Source organism: Lepidochelys kempii, chromosome 3, assembly GCF_965140285.1.
Source record: "Lepidochelys kempii isolate rLepKem1 chromosome 3, rLepKem1.hap1, whole genome shotgun sequence".
Lineage (NCBI taxonomy): Eukaryota > Metazoa > Chordata > Testudines > Cheloniidae > Lepidochelys > Lepidochelys kempii.
In genome coordinates this window covers 15,735,815-15,755,593 of record NC_136382.1, presented here as the reverse complement: position 1 = coordinate 15,755,593, position 19,779 = coordinate 15,735,815, and the positions used below count along the sequence as shown (strand labels likewise).

Genomic DNA, 19,779 nt, shown 5'->3' with positions numbered 1-19,779 from the left:
TGCCAACAGAAGGTCAAAGTGCCTTGCCTATCAACACGCCTTACAAATTCAGGATCTAAAGCATGAAGTCATGTTTTAAGACGATAAGCTGGGCAACCCAAGTAAATGACATTCTGTAAAGATGTGCATAAATTTATGTTTACGCTACTTAGGATGAAGGTTCTAATAAGTCATCAGTTGTGTTCCTTTAAAGGGAAGTTTTATAACTGAGATGAATCACAACTGCAAAAGATCAAAGTTAAAAAACATCAATGATGCCATGGGGTACTTTTTAATCTTGTAATGAATGATGATCATGTGCTCTTATGAAGTTGGTCCAACTGCCAATGCCAGATGTGTATATTAAGAAAAGAAATTGTTTGTGATGTGACAGCCCTGGATTAGCCGCCAGAGAGAGGAAAAATAGGATAACATGCTTCAGACATTTGAGTGAAATGCAGGTCCTGGCAAAGAGGGGCACTGTTTGCTGATACATAACTCATTAAGAAAAATACATCTGCTATCAGAGCCACTTGTTGAACAGAAGTCATTATTGCCCCCAACCACCATAGCTTTCCTCATGCAAGGCAGGTGCCAAATGTGCTAATTTATTACATTGATTAATGCAATTACTAAAGAGCAGAAATTAGTGCAGGGACTCTCAGAAGAAAAACACTTCAGTGAAGCTTCTACAGAAGAGTCCATTTTCCAGAGCCGCTCTCTCCCTAAAATTCATATCAATGACTCCCATTCAAAACAACTAGTGAGTCTCTAGCTCTTATGATCCCATATCTTATACATCAGTCCAAAACAACAGAGCTTGCACAAACCAACCAACTCTGAAGATGAGCATCACAAACCAGCCAAACAACATTCCAAACTTAAATTGGTCCTTCTTGGCCACATCTGACTGACTGGAAACGACATACAAGTGGACTCCATCAAAACTACAGGAACTGATTTTCAGAGTTATTGAGCATCCACACTTAAGAGTAGTAGATGCACATCACATCTGAAGATCTGTCCCAAAGAGACGAGAGTAAAAAATTCAAGTTGGTCTTAATAGGATTTCTAAGATATAGCCTGAGGTTTTTTTAATTGCTTATTGTGATGGTGCAGTCCCAGTCTAATTAGATTGTTCCTTCCACAGTCTGTGCCATCCCTGCCTATTCAGATGCTACTCTCTATACACTCTTCTCCCTCCACCCCCAAACTCACACTGTCTCCTCTGCTTGGAGATATCCAATTTCATGGATGCATCAACACATGGAAGCAGCCCCTAAATGGATTAGCCAAATTCATTCCTGATGTAACTAACTCCTTTAGCATTACACCAGGGACACATTTAGCCCGAAGTCTCCAAGCAGGTTAGACAGGGCCAGTAGTCACAGGTGAACACAGCATCTTTGGCAAGAATAGAAAATTTACCAAAAGAGAGTAGACAGACAAAACACTCTCTGCAATGAAACCTGAAAGCAGAAAACCTCCAACAAGAGCAGGCAGCACTGGGGGCATCTATGGAATGAAATGCATAAGAGCAGAGTTGCTTGACTGTTCTCACTTGCTGATTGGGGGAAAATTATGCAGACGGGGCAGGTCTTATGTAAGGCAGAAGACATTTTAAACCGCTTCTCCCAATCTTAGGGGAAGGACCTGCAAAATCATCTGTATCGGCCTGGGAGCCACTTCCACTTGTGTACAACTCTACCTACCTGTACCTTTGCGGTATTTTAAGTAAAAACTCCCTATAATCTCCTCAAAGGTCTAGTCTGAATTTGCTGATCAAAGACAAAACAATGAATTGAGATGCTTCCATTAGGAAATATTTTTAATGTGGTTATTCATCAAATAATCCTTAATCTCTACATATAATTTAAATACAGCTAGACCTGGTTAATCCCAATCAATCTGGAAACACTGTTTCTAGCTAGATTAAGAAAAAAATCTAGGACTGGCTCCTCAGTGGTACCTGCATGATGTAAGATTGATTACCAGTTAAACCTGCCAGCCAGACAGATAAACCAAGATGAATTAACCAGGTCTGACTGTATCTATTAGTAGGAGTTATCTATAACAATTACTGGAACATAACCAAACACAACTGTCATAACAAGAAAGCCAGCAATTATTTCAAATAGATTTTTGATAATTAAGGCGTGTGCATATTATAAAAGGTACAGGGGTGAGTGAAAGTATGTTTTTTTAATTAAACACATTCTCTGTGCTTGGGAAATACACAAAGACAGCGGTGTCAAAATGCTAGGGCTTTTATGGTTACTTATTTCACTCCTTAGCTCCCAGGATCTGTGGTAAGTACCCGGTTGAAAATGGACGTTGTGCTAGGAAAATCCAATTTCAGGTGTGACGTGATTAACCAGCGGTCATTGGGCCAGAGGCATTAAGTGTATGATGGCAAATGAAATCCTGAGCAAAGGAGGAGGCATCACTTTGCATTTCCCCGCATCCACTGAGACTGATCCTGCATGGCACTGAGAGAGTCTGCTAACTTCTGAGTCTCCTCAGTTTGAAGGCAATGGAATTTGAGGGCACACAGCACCTTGCTGGATTGGGTCCACTGTCCCAAAATCAAATGATACATGGAAACAGTAGGCCTGATTCTCATTTACACCAAGGCCCCTTTACACCATACTGGCAGTATAAAGGACCGTTAGTGTAAATAAGAATCAGGCCCACTGTTTCTAATGTTCCCATATAATGCCAGAGTGGTGTAAAGGGGCCTCAGTGTACATGAAATCAGGCTCAATATTGCCCTAATTCAGAAGAATTTAAGCACATGCTTAATTTCAAATGTATGAGTAGTACCACTGAGTTCAATGGAACTACTCACATACTTCAGAGCTAAGCATGTGCTTAAGTATTTTGCTGAATGGGGATCTGTTTCACAAAGAAATATATTCCATCTATAAGACTCTATTAAACAACATTAACATTTTACTTTTACAGACTCACATCAGCAGATATTAGAGCATAAAGAGGGAACATAGTACTTACTCCTTGGCTCTCTTGGTCCATCCACTGTAACTTTTATAGCTCTGTGGTATGTAGCGACTTGCGGGGGGTTCGTAAGGACAGTTATTGTTAAGGTAAAACTCTTCCCTACAGAGAGAACAAAAATAACAAATGAAGAATGACTATAACATGAAAACAGCTATATTCATGGGCAGTAAAGAATAAAAGGCATTTACAATTCTTCCCAGTCACTTCCACAATCATGAAAATTAAAAACACAAACTAATCATAGGAGTTTTCTTCCCCTTCAGTTATACTCTAATAGCAGTAATACCATCCAAGTGTTGACAGTTTAAGATTTCTTATTTAATATTAGATTGTGACACAAGGATAGAACAAGAGTAATTCACTACTGAGGATAAGCCAAATTCTGCTCTCATTTGTACCACTGTAAATCCAAAGCAACTCAGTTAACTTAAATAGAGTTATTTAAGTTTTACTGTGGGGTGACAGAGAGCAGAATTTGTTCCTAATGTTATTTACTTCACATTGTTTTATCATTTTATTTGTTTGACTTCACTACAATAATACGAGGGAAAAAATATACATTCCTCATGGGTGCCATTTAACATTTAGTGTCTCCGTCCTTAATCTGCCTATCATGATATGATGCTATCTTCGTTACTGGAGCAGATGTTTTTTCTTACATATACTCCATCTATTAAATCTTTAAATATCTATCCACTGACAGTGAGAAACTGTTTTTGTATATATAAAATATTTTCTATCACAAATCTGCATTTTAACTTTTCAGTGTTACATTTCATATAGACGTTGTACACGATGATCTGCAGCCTTTGGCACAATGAAGAACTAAATAAATAAACCAAAAGACTGGATCTCAGCATACATTCTCCCAAGACACTGGCCTCTGTTCTGCAGACTCACTGACAGTTGTAATCAGTCAGATATGCAACGGTTAGTCACGTCAGATAGTCAAAACTGCAAACTCTTTCAAGACAGGAAAAGGTGGGCGTAGAACAGTGACTCAATAAAACAGTCAGCAATCTCGGGCCTTATTGCTCATTTAAGCTGCTACTTTACCAGAATCTTAAAACCCTTTTGTTGGGTTTTTTTTTTTTTCTGGCCAGTGACTTTTTTTCCCTCTCGTTGAACTCTGAAGGCATTCAATCAAAACACAAATCTTAAACAATATGTAAGTGCGCAAAACTTAATGCAATCAATTCAAAGCCTAATAGAGAACAGGCTATATATAAACCCTAATACAGAACAGGTCTTTGGCTGTCAAATCTAGTAATTGGTCTTTCTTTTCAAGCCAAGTCAGATACTTTCAAAACCTGCCTGAGACACACATCATTTACTACCAAGCGTACAACTTCAGACGGTCTTGGCCATATTTTTCTAAGAGCAAGCGACAGAGAATGTTTCAAGAGAATAGAACTGTCATGTCGAGTAAAATAACTTTCCAGGTGGAACTGTGTTCCAGTTGCGCCCATTTCTCCAACAGATACAACTGAGAGTGAAGTCTGTGAATTCCAGGCTCTGGCAGCGGGGGTGAAAAACCAAAAAGGTCACATTCTGGTAGCAAGCAGCAACAGGAGCATGTGGAAGAAGTTAGCTGCCCTCATCCTTGCTACTCTAGAAAAAGGTAGAGAGAGACCCTTCTGCAGGTCTCTCAAAACTGACATTGCAGAGAAGAGTAACTATAGAGTAATAGCAGGAATTTAACCTATTGCTTACACAAAAATTCACCAGTGATATTTCACCCATTTGTACAGGGGTGGCTACTGCTAACATCTATGGGAGTTTCCAAGTGCATCTACAGACAGCATTTGGTCCTACCATATTATGGTTTTATTAATATGTCAAATGGTCATAAAAGCCTGTCTAGATTAAAAAAAAAAACACGATAAAGCACACTGCTTGTGACAGTTCAAAAATTCATTCTACAACCAGACAAGTACTGCAAGGTTTTCTAACCCCAAAATATCTCTGCATAATACAATGGCCAAAAAATACACACTTCATATAAAGGGCTATATTTTGCCTTCTGCCAAGGCCTGTGCGCATGTCTAAATTATCATCCTGCCAAAGCCTAACTACGGGCAGTTGAGCACGTCTCATTTGAAAGGGGGAGAGTTTTCTTTTCCCTACTTGATATTCTTAGCTAAACAGATGCAATAACGTATCAGCATTCAGGAAGTCTCAGCCCTCCAAGTAACCAATTCACGGCTTTTTGTTGTACAAGGGCCCAATCCTCAAGGTGCTGAGCACCCTCTACTTCCAGGGAAGTCTAAGGGGATTGAAGGCATCGGCACCTTTTCAAAATTGGGGCCAAAGTACATTTCAGAGGATTATGTATTTGTGTGGACACTTACGCTTTCCACAGTTAGATTTAATTGATTTTCTGGATATCTTTCATCAGCTGCAAAATATTCCTATATACCTTTTTTTTAATAGCTTTCTCTGTGCCCTTAAAAATTTAAACTATTTACTTCTGGTAGCTAATGAATAATTATAGTACTCTTTAATGAGCCTCACAGGGTAAGAAATTATTTGGCACTCTTGCTTGAATGTGTCCCCAAACTGTGCATTCTTTGTCATTAACACATGTGAGTGCAACTGACATACTAATGGGCAAGACTGACATATGTTGGAGCCTAAAGCTAACAAGAGAAATTAGCTTGGAAGCAGACCTGGCGACCTGTGGATGTGTTGCATATTTTTTTCATCCAGATGTTAATGTGCTTAATTCAAAATATCAAGACACAAAAAAATTAAGGGCCTGATCCAAAACCTATTGAAGATGGGAACATTCCATTGACTCCAATGGACTTTGGAGCAGGCCCCTAAGGATAAGTTAGTGCCCTACAACCTCACATAAGCAACTCCCACTAATGGGACTTCCGCATACACATTTAGGGCCCAGTGTTAGGGTACTTGTATTTCCCCATCCAAAAAAAGTGTCTGTGTTGCCATGGGATAGAAAATAAACAAAACGGTGAAGTGGCAGGTAATCTCTTTTGTTGGATAATACTAAAATGTGCAATCAGAGTATCCCCATTGGATCATGGGAAAGAAGGGAAATGGAGAGAAGGTAAAGAGGTAGGTTGATGATTCAGACTTGATGTTTAAATTTAGAGATACAAAGATCAAAGAGGGAGCTATTTTGACAGATGTATATGTAAAGTCAGACACAGGTGTGGATTAGTTTCTTGCCTCTGAAAAATGACTTCTTTACTATTTTATTTTTCCTATCCAACTTCATGCACCCACCAGTATTCTTCTCTGCTCTCTTTGTAGCTTTCTCACGTCTGTTTGCTACTACTGTTTGCTTTCCTGCTATTTTAAGTGGTGTTATAAAAATCTATCATTAATGATAACTCTCTCTCTCTGTTCTGTCTAAGTCTGGAAGACAAGTCTGGACCAATTTCTCCATCCCGCCTCTGGCAGCAGAATGTGGCATTTCAGATCTTCCACCAAGTCCCGGCTGCTTCAAAGGAAAATCCCTACTTTCTTCCGTTAAGATCATAAGAAATATAGGGGGAGGGGGTCAGCTCTGTTTGGACATAATTACACTTCATCAAAAGAAGCTTTCTTCATCTTCCATGCGTGAAAAGTCTGCAAGCAGTTAAGTCTGTCTTTTTTCTTTCTTTTTTTTTTAAATATAAAAATTGCTATTTGGGAAACTAGCCAAAACTCAGAAAGCCAATATAGTAAAACAGTGCACACCCTTTGTTTTTCTTTGAAGTTTCTTAAATAAATATGTTGAGAGTTTGTAAAGTACACTATCACTTTTCCATAGATGTTACCCAGATTGATCAGAGAAAACTTCTTAATCAAAGTCTGAAGAACACAAAAGATAAATGAAACTACTTTGGCCAAATTTGAAAAGTGTTCTATATATATATAAAATAAAAATTAAAATATGTGTGTATATGTATATAGTCCCTGATCCTTTAGATACTCTACTTCATTTCCTATGTTTTAATAAAAAAGTATATTTCATAGGTTTCAAATGAGATTCAGAGTGCACAGGTAGTACATCATATGTCAGTTCTTTTTCATCACTTGTTATGGGATATAACTACTGTACTTTTACTGTAAGGCTGCACCGGTAGTGGAGCCAGAGAACCTTCCGATTTAATCCATCAATGGAAAGACAAAAGCAGACAGCAACTTTTATTTTTTTTTTTAAAGGAAGTAAGACAAATGGAAGAGAAGAACACATCCTAGAGGGAAGTGAACTCCATTTTTATATCGTATTACCTTTGCCGTAGAGTGGTCCTTTATTATACATAATTTTAAAAAACTTAAAAGCTAAAAAGTACGCATTATTGGCCACATACCTAAAACAAAATCTGCTCACTGGAAACACTTATAATGGTAACAATGTGCCATCTGATTTGAACTACAGAGGCAGTTGTCAGAGGTTTGACTTTCTCTGATAAATGATCGCTCTGTCAAAGCTGGATTGCAACTCCTCTACATAGTGTATTATCATAAAATTAGCATTTTTGTTAACTTTGCAACAGAGTGTGTAAACTTTTTTTTTCCCCACTGGATGACTTTTTAAAAACTAAGTATTACATGAAATAAACAAAAATATTTAGGCTGAATCAGTGGCCTGATATAGCAACCCCCCCTAAGGATTCCTTCAGTAAAAACTGACAAGTCAGTTTCCTTCAAGGCATCCTTTCAGTCGTTAACTCAAATTTTAAAGCAGCTGCAAGAATTTTAAAAGGAAATTCTTTTCAATCTTGCCTTGGTTATAAAAGCTTCTTATGACTGGAGTATAGATTTCAGATTAGAGGAAGCTCTTAAGCAGCAAAGAGATAATTTCAGAGCTCTAAATCTTTAGGAAACTAGAAAGTTATATTCTCTGCCATTCTGATGTAAGCAATGTGTATTAGCGGTTAAATTTCATTCAAACCAAAAGCCTACAACCAAGGTTTATAAAGTTAAGCAAGCTACAGAACAGAACATAAGATTGCATGTTGCAGCACATGTGGAGCCTGATCCAAAGCATGCTGAAGTCAATGGAAAGCCCTATGGGATTAGGCCCATAAAGTGTATGGCCTATAGCAGGGATCAGCAACTTTTGGCATGCGGCCTGTCAAGGAAATCCGCTGGTGGGCAGGGATTTGTTTACCTGCAGCGTCCGCTGGTTCGGCCAATCGCAGCCCCCACTGGCTGCGGTTCGCCGTTCCAGGCCAATGGGGGCTGCGGGAAGTGGCATGGGCCAAGGGATGTGCTGGCTGCCACTTCCCACAGCCCCCATTGGCCTGGAACGGCGAACCGTAGCCAGTGGGGGCTGCAATCGGCCGAACCTGCGGACGCTGCAGGTAAACAAACCGGCCTGGCCCGCCAGCGGATTTCCTTGACAGGCCGCATGCCAAAAGTTGCTGATCCCTGGCCTATAGCTAGGGCCCTACCAAATTCATGGCCATAAAAAACGCGTCACGGACTGGGAAATCTGGTTTCCCCCTGTGAAATCTGCTCTTTTGCATGCTTTTTCCTTATACGATACAGATTTCATGGTGGAGATTAGCATTTCTCAGATTGGTGGTCCTGACCCAAAAGGGAGTTGCAGGGGAGTCACAAGGCTATTTTAGAGGGCCTGTGGAATTGGCACCCTTACTTGTGTGCTGCCTTCAGAGCTAGGTGGCCAGAGAGCAATGGCTGCTGAGTGAGGGCAGACAGCAGTGCAGAAGTAAGGGTGGCAATACCATATCAGGCCATCCCTACTTCTGCGCTGCTGCTGACGGCTGCTCCGTCTTCAGAACCGGATTCCCGGCCAGCAGCTGCCACTCTCCAGATGCCCAGCTCTGAGGGCAGCGCTGCCGCCAGCAGCAGCACAGAAGTAAGGACAGCAGTACCGCAACCACCCCACAATAACCTTGTGAGCCCCCCAGACACACAACTTCCTTTTTGGGTCAGGACCCCTACAATTACAACACCTGACGTTTCAGATTTAAATAGCTGGAATCATTAAATTTATGATTTTTTTAGATCATATGACAATGAAATTGATCAAAATGGTCTGTGAATTTGGTAGGGCCCTACCGATAGCACATGTGAGATGCAAAGAACATAACGATAGCTCTTCCTGCTACCAGTTAAGAGGCAGCTTTACTGTTACAGAAGCACATGCGTTTTCCTTCTCTCATTACCATGGCCTGAAATTTGTGGTGTGACTTCATGTAACTCGGAATGTGAAACTCTTCACTTCATTCTCCCCTCCCAATATGAGTAAAATATAGAACCAGGTCGGCAAATATTTTTTTTTCAAAATTCAGATGTCATAAAAACAAGCAAAAAATGTCAGGAGTCAGAAAAACCTGGGAAGGCGCACAGACAACAAACTTGGTTTGGACAAATGCTGAAGTTTGCGAACAAAACCAGCATTTATCCCTGTAAATGAAAGGCTGATGGGGATTTATTTGCAGACTAATCAGTATTTCATTGTAGAATCAGTTTGACTTCTCGACTGCATTTGTTATTCATTATACAAATATAAAATGTAACAGCATACCTCTTCCACTCCTGCCCACAAATCTTAGGTCATTAAACCTGGCCACTTGGTTCTTCATCACAGCAGAAGCATTCCTCAGCTCTGCAGAATAGTTTTCATCATTTCCAGCCATGACGGTGACCACGGTCCCATCAGGTACTTCTCCTAAAGCCACCACCTGTGACAATGGGGAGACAGCAATAATTCTTGAAATTAGGTTTGAAAATGTTTGTCTTTGTTGCAGTTTACACATATGCATCTTCGGTATTAAGCTCTGCGGTGGTTATTGCTGTCAACTGTGGTCAACAGTCATGAGCCAGCAGAGTAAGGAATAAAGAGTTACATCAAACAGAGAAACATATCATAACGTCTCACTTTCTCATAGTCTAATAGAGGGTCCTTCTTTGTTTTACCACGTCAGAAACGTTCAGTATCTTTATGGGGAGTATTATGGTTTAATAAATCCTTAAAGCCAACTTTGTTCTTTGCAGCCCATGTGCAGTGGGACAACATGAAATATGGCTCATATCCATAAATCATACATGAGAATGCATTTGAAATGGAAAGTTGGATATTATTATCAGCAGCCATTTCGCTCTGCAATTCTATTCTATTTAAACTCTTAGACCGACTCCCACCCCTGTAGTATCTGAGCACCTGCTCATGTCAGAATTCACCAGAGAAACTGGGTCAGGCCCAGGACCGGCTCTAGGCACCAGCAAAGCAAGCACATGCTTGGAGCGGCACAATCCCAGGGGCAGCATTCTGGCCATCCTTTTTTTTTTTTTTCGCTTGGGTGCTCGCGCTCTCGGAGCTTGGGGCAGCAAATTTTTTGCTTGGGGCTGCAAAAATCCTAGAGCCGGCCCTGGTCAGGCCTAAAGAGTTGGAGAAGAGACCTCCAAATAACATCTAGCTGCAGCGGGGAGTAATGCTGGGGCTTCAGTAAATGGCACACCTCCTTTGGAAGAGTTCTCCAACATTCTGGTATGAGGCCTTCTGCTGCTGGAACTGACATCTCTCAGATACAACATAAAACCAAGAGCCTATCCACTTGTAGCTGTTAAAGATCTCCTAGCACTTGTCTCAAGAGTAGACAACTGGTGTACTGTCTAACTGTTAACACTGGTGTACTGTTCTAATTCTAACTTGAGTGACAACATTATACCACCATAATTTGACCTTGTATTTCAAATATATATGATGTTCTCACTGCTTGTCCTACAGATTGTGTACTGCTGGAGTGGGCTATTAAACAGATACTGCATTTCAGTGCAGCCAGAGATGAAAACAGATTATTATATTCCGTTTTGACAATGCTTTGGGATATAAAATAGTATTTTTATATTTAAATTAGAACATGAACACTGATTCACTATGAAACTTTATTTCAACATTACTTCAGATAGGATGCAATGATTCTCCACAACAGTACCGAGCAAATAATTTTCCTAGGCCCTTTACTATAACATTACTAACAACAAATATAAATGTGTTACAAATAGAGTCACAAATTTTGCACATGAGAGTTTTAAAACTTTTTATAAAAATATTTGGCCTGAGACATTCTAGCTTATGATTCTACTGAACCCTGTCCCTTTACAGTTACTACCATTTGATGGTCAGATATTACTTTTTTATTATTCATACTCCAAAACCAGGTGATGATCAACTCTTTTTTTCTGAAATATACGCTATGACATTTTGTCATCAATTCAGCTTTAAATGTCTTTCCTAAATATGATCATGTCTGAAACTAATAAGTTCAGGTCAAATCATACCATCAATTAAGTAGAAATACCATAATTAACAGCTCTGAATAAATATGGATGGAATGATATAACCCTGTGTGCTGAACAGCAACAAATATAGTGTCAAATGTATACCAAATTTGAAATATACATTAATTGATAGATTCCATACTAAAAATTATTGCTCTGGTGATCTAAATTGGAGCAAGCATGTAGCAAAGCTGATGCACTGCATATGATGCATTAAATTGATGCTTGTATAATTTTCCGAAGACCACCTAACATACAAAGGGAGTGTTGCCACTAACTTCAGTGAAGCAGGACTTCACCCCAAAAATTACTGCAAAGTGATTTTAATGTCACTGACACAAGAACATAAGAATTAACATATTGAATAAGGCCCATGGTCCATCTAGCCCAATATCCTGTCTCTGACAGCTGCCAGAACCAGATACTTCAGAGCAAGGTGCTAGAAACCCCACAACAGGCAGATGTGGAATAATCTGCCCACCTACCCTCTACTAGTCAGAATTTGGTTTAAACCCAGAAGCACGAGGTTTTATATTACTTCTAAAAAAATTTAAGTTTTGAGTTTTTACTATTACCACTCTGGATATTCTTGTTATCCATATACATGTCCAGTGTAAGTTACAACATATTTTTAAGTATCTTAAAAAACAAAAAAATCCAACACATTACATCCAGAAAAGCAAAAGAAACTCAGAGCAGAGAAGGAAGTGCAAGTCTGTCAAGGGGCCTCAAGATGAGGGAGTGAAATTACTCTGTCCTCAACTCACCTCCTTGTGTCTATGTATGCAGCAAATCAAATATTGGTTAAGATTGATCACAATCTACCTTGAACCCTTATAATAATGAATAATATAGATTGCTATCTGGACACAATGGCGTGAGCATGAGTAAGATAAAATACTCTTTGAAGGCCCTACTATCTTGAACCCTCTACGTCTTCATTTTCAGTGGGTTTCACTCTGATCCATAAGTGGGTTTTTATTTTTTTTAAATGTTGTTGTCTATTTAAGTTCAATTTGTCATTTTAAACAGCAGTACAATTTGTGTATGACACTTCTTGCAAGGGTCATAGTGCTGGTGTGCTGCTCATACCTAATATGCACCAACATTATTCTTAATATACAGCATCCTTTGACACACTGTTATGTAATGTCACTGAATATTATTCTTACTAAGAAAAGACACATGGAGCTCTGGGTGCAAACATGAAACTTTGTCTAATAAAACAAAGTTCAAACATACCGCACAAAAGATTTCTCTACTACTGAGTAAGAATAACACATTTACCACTGGCATTTTACGTTTTTTGTAATGAAATATTAATAGGCTATGGCACATTTGTAATGTCACTGTTCTGGCCCATAACTTTACAAAAAAGTCAGAAAGTTAGAAAAATACATATTATTTATACACTTTTTAAATTAAAAATAACTATGTATTGAAAGACTTTTTGTGTAAAGAAGTGAACTTGAGTTGGCAGTTTTTATACCACGTATCAACCTAAAATGATTTAAAATATCTTAGACAGAAAATCAAGGATTATAATGCATCGCAAAAAAAAAGGGCAGTAGTACTAATCATTAAACATAAATAACTAAGAGTAGCTACTCTGTGGGCTGTTTAGCTATTTTTCAAAGATTAATATCTCAGCCATTTAAAAATATTTATTTTCCAAAAGGCACCAATCCATACTAAAATACCTATAAATTCTGATGGCTAAAAATTAAGCATTTGGGGTTTTTTTTAGCTAGGTCTCAGCAAAAAGGCACCTGGAGCCACAAAACACAAATCTTAGAATTTGAAAATGACTTTATCAATGCATGTACTTTTTCGAATAACAATTCATGTCTGGTCTGGCAACCTGTTTGCCCAGTTTCAGTCCCATGGGATTTGAAATGGCCAAGGTATGTAGACTGAAGACTGACGTTATAAATGTGAAGCAAAAATACTACACAATAATATTATGTAGTAAGACTCTTTACATAGTAAAAAGATTGTTTCCAGAAAGAGCTTGTGAACATGCTATTAGCTGTTTTCAAACACTATTATCTCTATCATTTCAATACCTTTGCTTGCAAAAATAAAAGGCATTATTCGCATAAAGGAGTCCCAGAATGTAAAACCTCCTATATTACAAATAATGTCTTTTCTTGCCTAGAGTTTGCCAAAAGAGCATCTGAAGCTATTAAAAATATTGTAATGGTCTATAACTTAAAACAGAATAACTGATTTGCACTACTTTTTGTTTAAAAAAATACATCTGGACTGACAATTTATACACCAAGTTCAGCTTGAAGCTATTTAAAACAGCTGAGTTATAAACTCTGAAAACTGGGGGTTAGAGTGAAAACGCTGACAGACCCTTAACTACTGGTGCTACTGGATATAGCTTGAATACTGTACATTGATTTTTTTCTTGATTGTTATTATCTTATGTCAACTAATGCTTTTTGCTACTATCAGCATCTTGCAGGACAACAAAGAACATACAAGCCTGATGTAATAACTCTGTCTTTGTGCATTTCAGTAAGATGCTCCCGAAAGAATTGTCAGCTGAGGGACAAATCCTGTTATCCCTACTCAAGTAAGTAGTCCCATTGACTACTATGGAACTACTTGTGAATAACGTGAACATGATTTGGCCGCAGTCCCATTGTCCCAATTTCCTTTATATCTTAGCCACCTGAATATTATTAAGCAGCTACAAAGCTATGTTAAATAAGTGCATTGTTAACATTCTTCACTGTAAAAATAGTTTGCACTAACTTAGTCTTACTACTCAGTATATTAAACAAGAACTCCCTTCACAGCTCATGTAAATATTAATACTCCAATTCAAGTGTCTTACTAGCCAACATGATTTTAAAAAATTATAATCAAAACTAGCACTGTTTATAACATACTTCCTTTCCTACAGTTGATTTAAATCTGTTTTTTTAAATTAAAACAGTGGTATGTCCAAAGCACTTTTTAACTAGAGAATCCTATAACAGAATTATGATATACTTAACACACCATTCAAAATATTATCATCAACATATTATTTATTGCCAATAAAACTTCAGTTGCCAATTTTTAAAAAGCATGCTGTATGTGAGCTAGTTACTGTACATCCCAGATCTGTGTGTATATATATATATAGGTTAAAGATAACTGCTACTGTGTTACATTAAGTTATAGTGATATTTTATTTTTTGTTATATATGCATTTGGATTATTTCATCTTGAAATTGTGCAGAGTTACATACCATTTTAATTTATATAGTGAAAAGAAAACTGATAAAATATGTGTTCAAGATAATTATTAAGTAAATGTAATTAGGATTTACAGTACAGTTTTTCATTAGTAAATAAAGGTAATATATACAGAATGTATATATAATGCATGCATATATATTCTTTGTGTAAAAATACAGATGTATGTAAATGTACACATGCTTTATAGCTGAGTGGTGGTGTAAGTGGTCAAAGAACTGCTTGAGGTCAATTTAATATCCCTGACACCTCAATAAACTGGATAAATCTATGCGGGTCTGTCAATAGGTACATGTATGGCCTTTATTACTGTAGTATTTGAATATTATGCATACTGAATAATTTGTCCAATTTAGCTAGTGTGTGCATAAATATATATAGACAGAGAGGAATTGGGAAATGCTCTAAGACATCTTTCCTTTTATCTGGTTTAAATACGATTTTTTGTAACCATATCTTGTGTCATATTTGGTTCATATTTTTCTCCTAAACTTTTTAATCCAGCAGATGTGATAGTATCCTTTAAAGGTAAGTAAATAAGAAACAGTAGAAGGTGATACCTGACATTTCAAAAGAAGCCAGAGACAGATATAACTGCAATGTGTAATGTTTACTTCTGTGAACTATAATTTTAATACTCATCTAATCTAACAATGATCAAAATTACAATAAAAGTTGTCTGAAATCTCCTCCTCCTTCCCCCCAACCACCAGTTCCCTCTGAATAAGACTTGCTAAGGAGAAGTGATCTACACCTGATATTTGCCATGGCCCTTTAATGCTTGGCAAAGTTACAGAAAGAGAAGATGTTTCTAATGGTTTGTATAGCCTGTTCTCTGCAATCTTTAACAAGTGGGGCCCACAAAGACTACTAATCATTTAACTCTAAGGCAGACCGGGTTCTTACACAACCTTTCCCTGTCATATATGTGAGCTTCAGACAAATGTAGTCTGTTTCTCTGTCTGATATTAAAGCAAGCCATTCAGTCTCTATGTCCGCTTTTCATACACTTATTTTAACATCAGTTTCCTTTACTGATGCTCTTGATTTTTCACTTACAAATATATCCCCCCTTAGTAATGATTACATCTCTATCAGTCAGGAACTACAGCACTCTTAGATAGTTATACTTTGTTCCAGAAAAATACTGATTTCAAACTCTTCTGCTTTTCAATGATTTTCAGGCAGGGTAACTTCATGGATGCTGCAATAGCAGGAGGTTGGAGGGGTTTCGATTTTACACAGGCAGTAACATCCACATTTGCAAAGTTTAGATCTGTTAATTCTGGTGCTGGGTTTTGGACTGACTCAGGTGCTGATGGACAGGCACAGGTGCTTTGGGACAGCCCAGTTACTACTCATTTCCCCACTGAAGGAACTGAAAGAAATCTGCAGCAGAAAGTTTGGTGGGAGGGTAAAGGCTTGCTTAAAAGCAAGCACACAAACAACCACCAAATAATCCTTTCTTAACATTAGCAGAGTGTGTGGATGTCGACTGAAAACAAAAAACAACATTCCCGATTTAGATCTGGGTGGTATTTATTATTTAGATAGCTTATGATGTTTCTGATAACTTATGCACTGTCCCCTGTCAAAATGAGCGTCTTCTGGACAGACACTTCCTAACTTGTCCAGCAGGAGAAGTGAAGGGGTACCATCTCCCATTGGGAGGGCAAGAGCTCTGTCCCCTCTCCCCACTCTTAGCCCCTTTGTAGATCCCAGTTTTAAAACCTGGATAATTTTTCTACGCCTAGCTTGGGAGGATCTGATCTCCAGAAGCGGCTGTAAAATAGTGTAACTCCGGGAGGCAGCAACACCTCCCCCTATCTCCTCACATAATGAAATACAAATAGCTTGTCACTTCGCAAAAAGTAAGTTCAACCTGACACCTAGAGAGACACACCCAAGTGAAAAAGGGGGAAAAAGTTCCATCAGGAACGTGGGTCCTTCTCCTGGTGTCCTTCCTAAATCAACAGTAGGGCATGCACACACAACACCATCAAACCCTGCTTCGTACCCATTAATACATCAATTAAAATGCCTTTAGACATTGTGAAAGGAAGGGGGCAGACCTTTGGTGCTGAAACAGAGGAGAGGGAACATTTGGAGGAAGCTAAAAGCCACCCTTTCTCCTCTCCCCTTTCTTATGACCCTATACATTGCTCTGGAGATGGGCAAATCCCCCCACCTACTGGAAAGATATTCTGCATCCAGTCTTTCTGTTACTTAGAGGTTACACGGCTCATGTGGTTACGGGGTGCATTGTTCTTCTGGTTGGCAGTGTATGATGGAGTGAGGCGTTAGCTCCCTTGCCCTGGTAGTGTTGGGGTGTCTGGGATGTCAGTGGAGAAGCGGGTTCATTGGGTGCTAAGGAGTGGATGACTGTTGTGGGGGGCGCTAATAGGGAGGCATTGTTGGTGGTTAGGAGACGTGGGTATGAATGGAGCGTAGTTAGATGATTCCTATGGTGGTTGAGAGTATGCGCTTGCTAATGGGAGGCGTCAGCCTGTGCATTGCCCCTGTGGCTGGGGGTGCCCGGTCGTTATAGGTGGTGGGTAGTTAGTTGCTGCACTGCCTTGTGGTGAGGGCGGGTGTGGTTGTGAAATGAGAATAAAGGGTTCCTTTTCCTTGTGGCTAGGGGTGTACTGCTAGCGGGGGGGGGGCTGTGAGAAGGGAGGTGGCCCTTCGGGTCAGGGGTCTATGCAGTGACCAGAGGAATGACAGGATACGGTGCCCACTCCCCTAGTGCCTCGGGGGCACGGTTGTTCGGGAGGGACCCCTAAGGGGTGCATAGTCATGGGGGGGGGCACATGGGTGTTAAAGGGGGCAGAGAGAGGACACACTGCCCTTGCTGCGGGGGTTGTATAAGTGTTCACTGGAGAAGGTGGGGAGCGGGAGGCTAGCCTGGCTCCGGTCGCTGGCGGAGAAGCGGCGGGGAGGCTGCCGGGCACACCGAGCGTAGCGGCGGCCGGGGGGGTGTCTTACCTTGAATGCCACCGGGAGGGTCTTGTTGCAGCGCCAGTGCGAGGGCAGCACGGAGCACAGGAAGTTCGGGCTGTCGGTCCGGACCAGCTCGGCGGGGTGATCGGCGATGATCTCCACCATGGTGCGGTTATCGTGGGGGCGCAGCCTGGGCACGGCCGCCGCCGCCTCTTGCTGCTGCTGCTGGGCTGCCACTACCGGGCTCACTTCGCTCATCTTGCCGGGCTGCAGGCTGCTGGAGGGGGGGCTGAACCTCCGGCTGGTGCTGGGATCTACGGGAATACGCATCACAACAGCCACAAGTTAGCGAGCTGAGGGGGCGGTGGGGGGGTCACTCGAGGAGGCGTGTAGTGGGGGGGTTAAAAAAGGGGTGAATGGAGAAGTGGAGGGGAGAAGACGGGAGGAAAGAGCAGGAGCGGGTTAAATGCAGGAGGGGGAAAATCACAGCTAAAAAAAGGGGGGGGGCGTGATGTGGCTGATTTGGGGGCGAGTCTGCAGCCTGGAGGAATGGGGGACACAGTGTCTGGCGGTGGGATCCTAGGGCTGTCCCCCTCTTAGCAAAGCCCAGCTGGAAACTGCATGGTCCCGGGTGCTGCAAAAAGAGCTTCTCCTGCTTCCTTCCTTCTTGTTCAGTCTCTCTTGCTCTTTTTTCCTTCCCTCCTTCCAGCCACCGCGTCTTCCCTCAAGTGCTCGGGATTGCCTTCTTTTCTGTCTTTCCTTTTGTCTCTTCTCTTCTCCTTTTGGATTTTTAAAGGTTGCCTGGGAGAGGTAAAGCAGCTGCTGATTTCAGCTTCCTGGGTTGCTGCTGTTTGCAGGAGAAGCAGCAGCGAGAAGAGGAGGCTAGGTTTCAACTACTGAGTGGGGGTGCTAAGGGGAATGTCCCGTTTTCCTCCAAGGAAGTCTCCCCCCTCCACAAAAAAATCTTGATCGGAGAAAGTTTAGATGCCAAGTAACTTCTCAGCTTTTCCGATTATTAGTTATTGCTTCAGGAGGGAGAGGGGACTGGGGTGGGGGTTAAAAAGTTTTGAAGAGTGTCTCTGCAAAGCTGTTTCCCTTCCCCCAAAGCTACTTCAGCCCAAACAAGAAAGTTCCTGCGTTTTTAGCCAGAAAAAAAAACAACAACAACAACAAACCGTAGTCAAAATACTAATAATTAAAAGAGAAACATTAGGAGGCTGCGTAAAGAGGAACAGGGCTTTTTTAAAATGTTCAGACTTCTGATTCCCGGAAAAATAAGAGGGGAGAATAGACACAAACAATTGTCAGGCTGTTTTCTAAAATGCGCTTAAGTAACTTGTTGCAAAAGGGAGCTTGGGTGCACTCCGGTCCCTTTTAATTAAGTGGCGGCGGGGTTCAAGTCCGTTGAGTCGAATAGACTAACAAAAATCTTTTTTTTTCTTCCCTTGATTAACAACAGCAAAAAAACAAAAACCAAAAAGGTAATTAATTTTTTTTCTGAAAAACTGGTTTTAAAAAACTTTCTTTTGAGTCCCAAAAGTTGAGTCGGGGAGGATGAAGGAGCCGAAAAAAAAATGCCTCCGTTGGTTTTTATTTTTTTTTAACTTTTTTTTTTTTGGTCCTAAATGTGGTTTTTGGAGGCTGGGATTTCTAATGATTAGGTTTTTGTGGTTTATATATACAGGACTCTGGCTAAGGCGATCGTTATGCTGATGAGAGTCAGCAGCACGTGGTGTCTCAACCCTGTCCTCATACTTCGGCAGCCTTCAAAATAAATAAAACAATGTGCATCCCCCACAGGAGAACGAGCTTTGCTTTCCGGCGATCTCCCCCACCCGGGGACAGGACTAGAGGGAATGACAAGACTGTCTCCGATCTGTACTTCTCTCCGGGTTTTTTCCATGAACACATTTTTTGTTTTGAAAAAAGCCCGGACTATCTTGTTTGCCAAATAAATAAATAAATAATAATACTTTATCATTTGGTGCCAAGGATTTTTTTGCTAAGATCCTGTCAATCTAAAGCCTAAAACATTTCCTTGAATAAATGAAAGCTAGAAAAAAAAAAACCCTTCAGACTATTAAGGTAAAGAGAGTCTGGATTGTTTTCGCCCTTTAAAAAAAGGCAGATCTTATTAAAAACAATTTACATACCCAATAGTAAAAAAGTGTGAACGCCTCCCAGAGCAGATAACAACCTATCAAAACTCTCCCTCTAATTTACTTCGACGTGCCACTTCCACCTTCTTGTACAAAGTAAGCGCTGTGGGTGGGGATGGTAGCTGCGCTAAGTGTCGGTGTGGTTTGGGGTGATGGGAGGGGG

General features: G+C 40.2%; 1 protein-coding gene across 3 annotated transcripts in view; it reads right to left on the bottom strand.

Moving 5' to 3' along the window:
* The window catches only part of RUNX2 (RUNX family transcription factor 2), a 111,018-nt gene extending 92,071 nt beyond the window's left edge, over positions 1-18,947 (bottom strand). For all 3 annotated transcript variants that reach the window (XM_073335765.2, XM_078852047.1, XM_078852048.1), the window contains exons 1-3: positions 17,503-18,947; positions 9,506-9,662; positions 2,992-3,096 (exon numbers count right to left, since the gene is read on the bottom strand). In XM_073335765.2, coding sequence (XP_073191866.2) covers positions 2,992-3,096; positions 9,506-9,662; positions 17,503-17,787 — 547 coding nt within the window. In that variant the 5' untranslated portion in view covers positions 17,788-18,947. The remainder of the gene's footprint in view (positions 1-2,991; positions 3,097-9,505; positions 9,663-17,502) is intronic.
* Between the last annotated feature and the right edge of the window lie 832 nt (positions 18,948-19,779).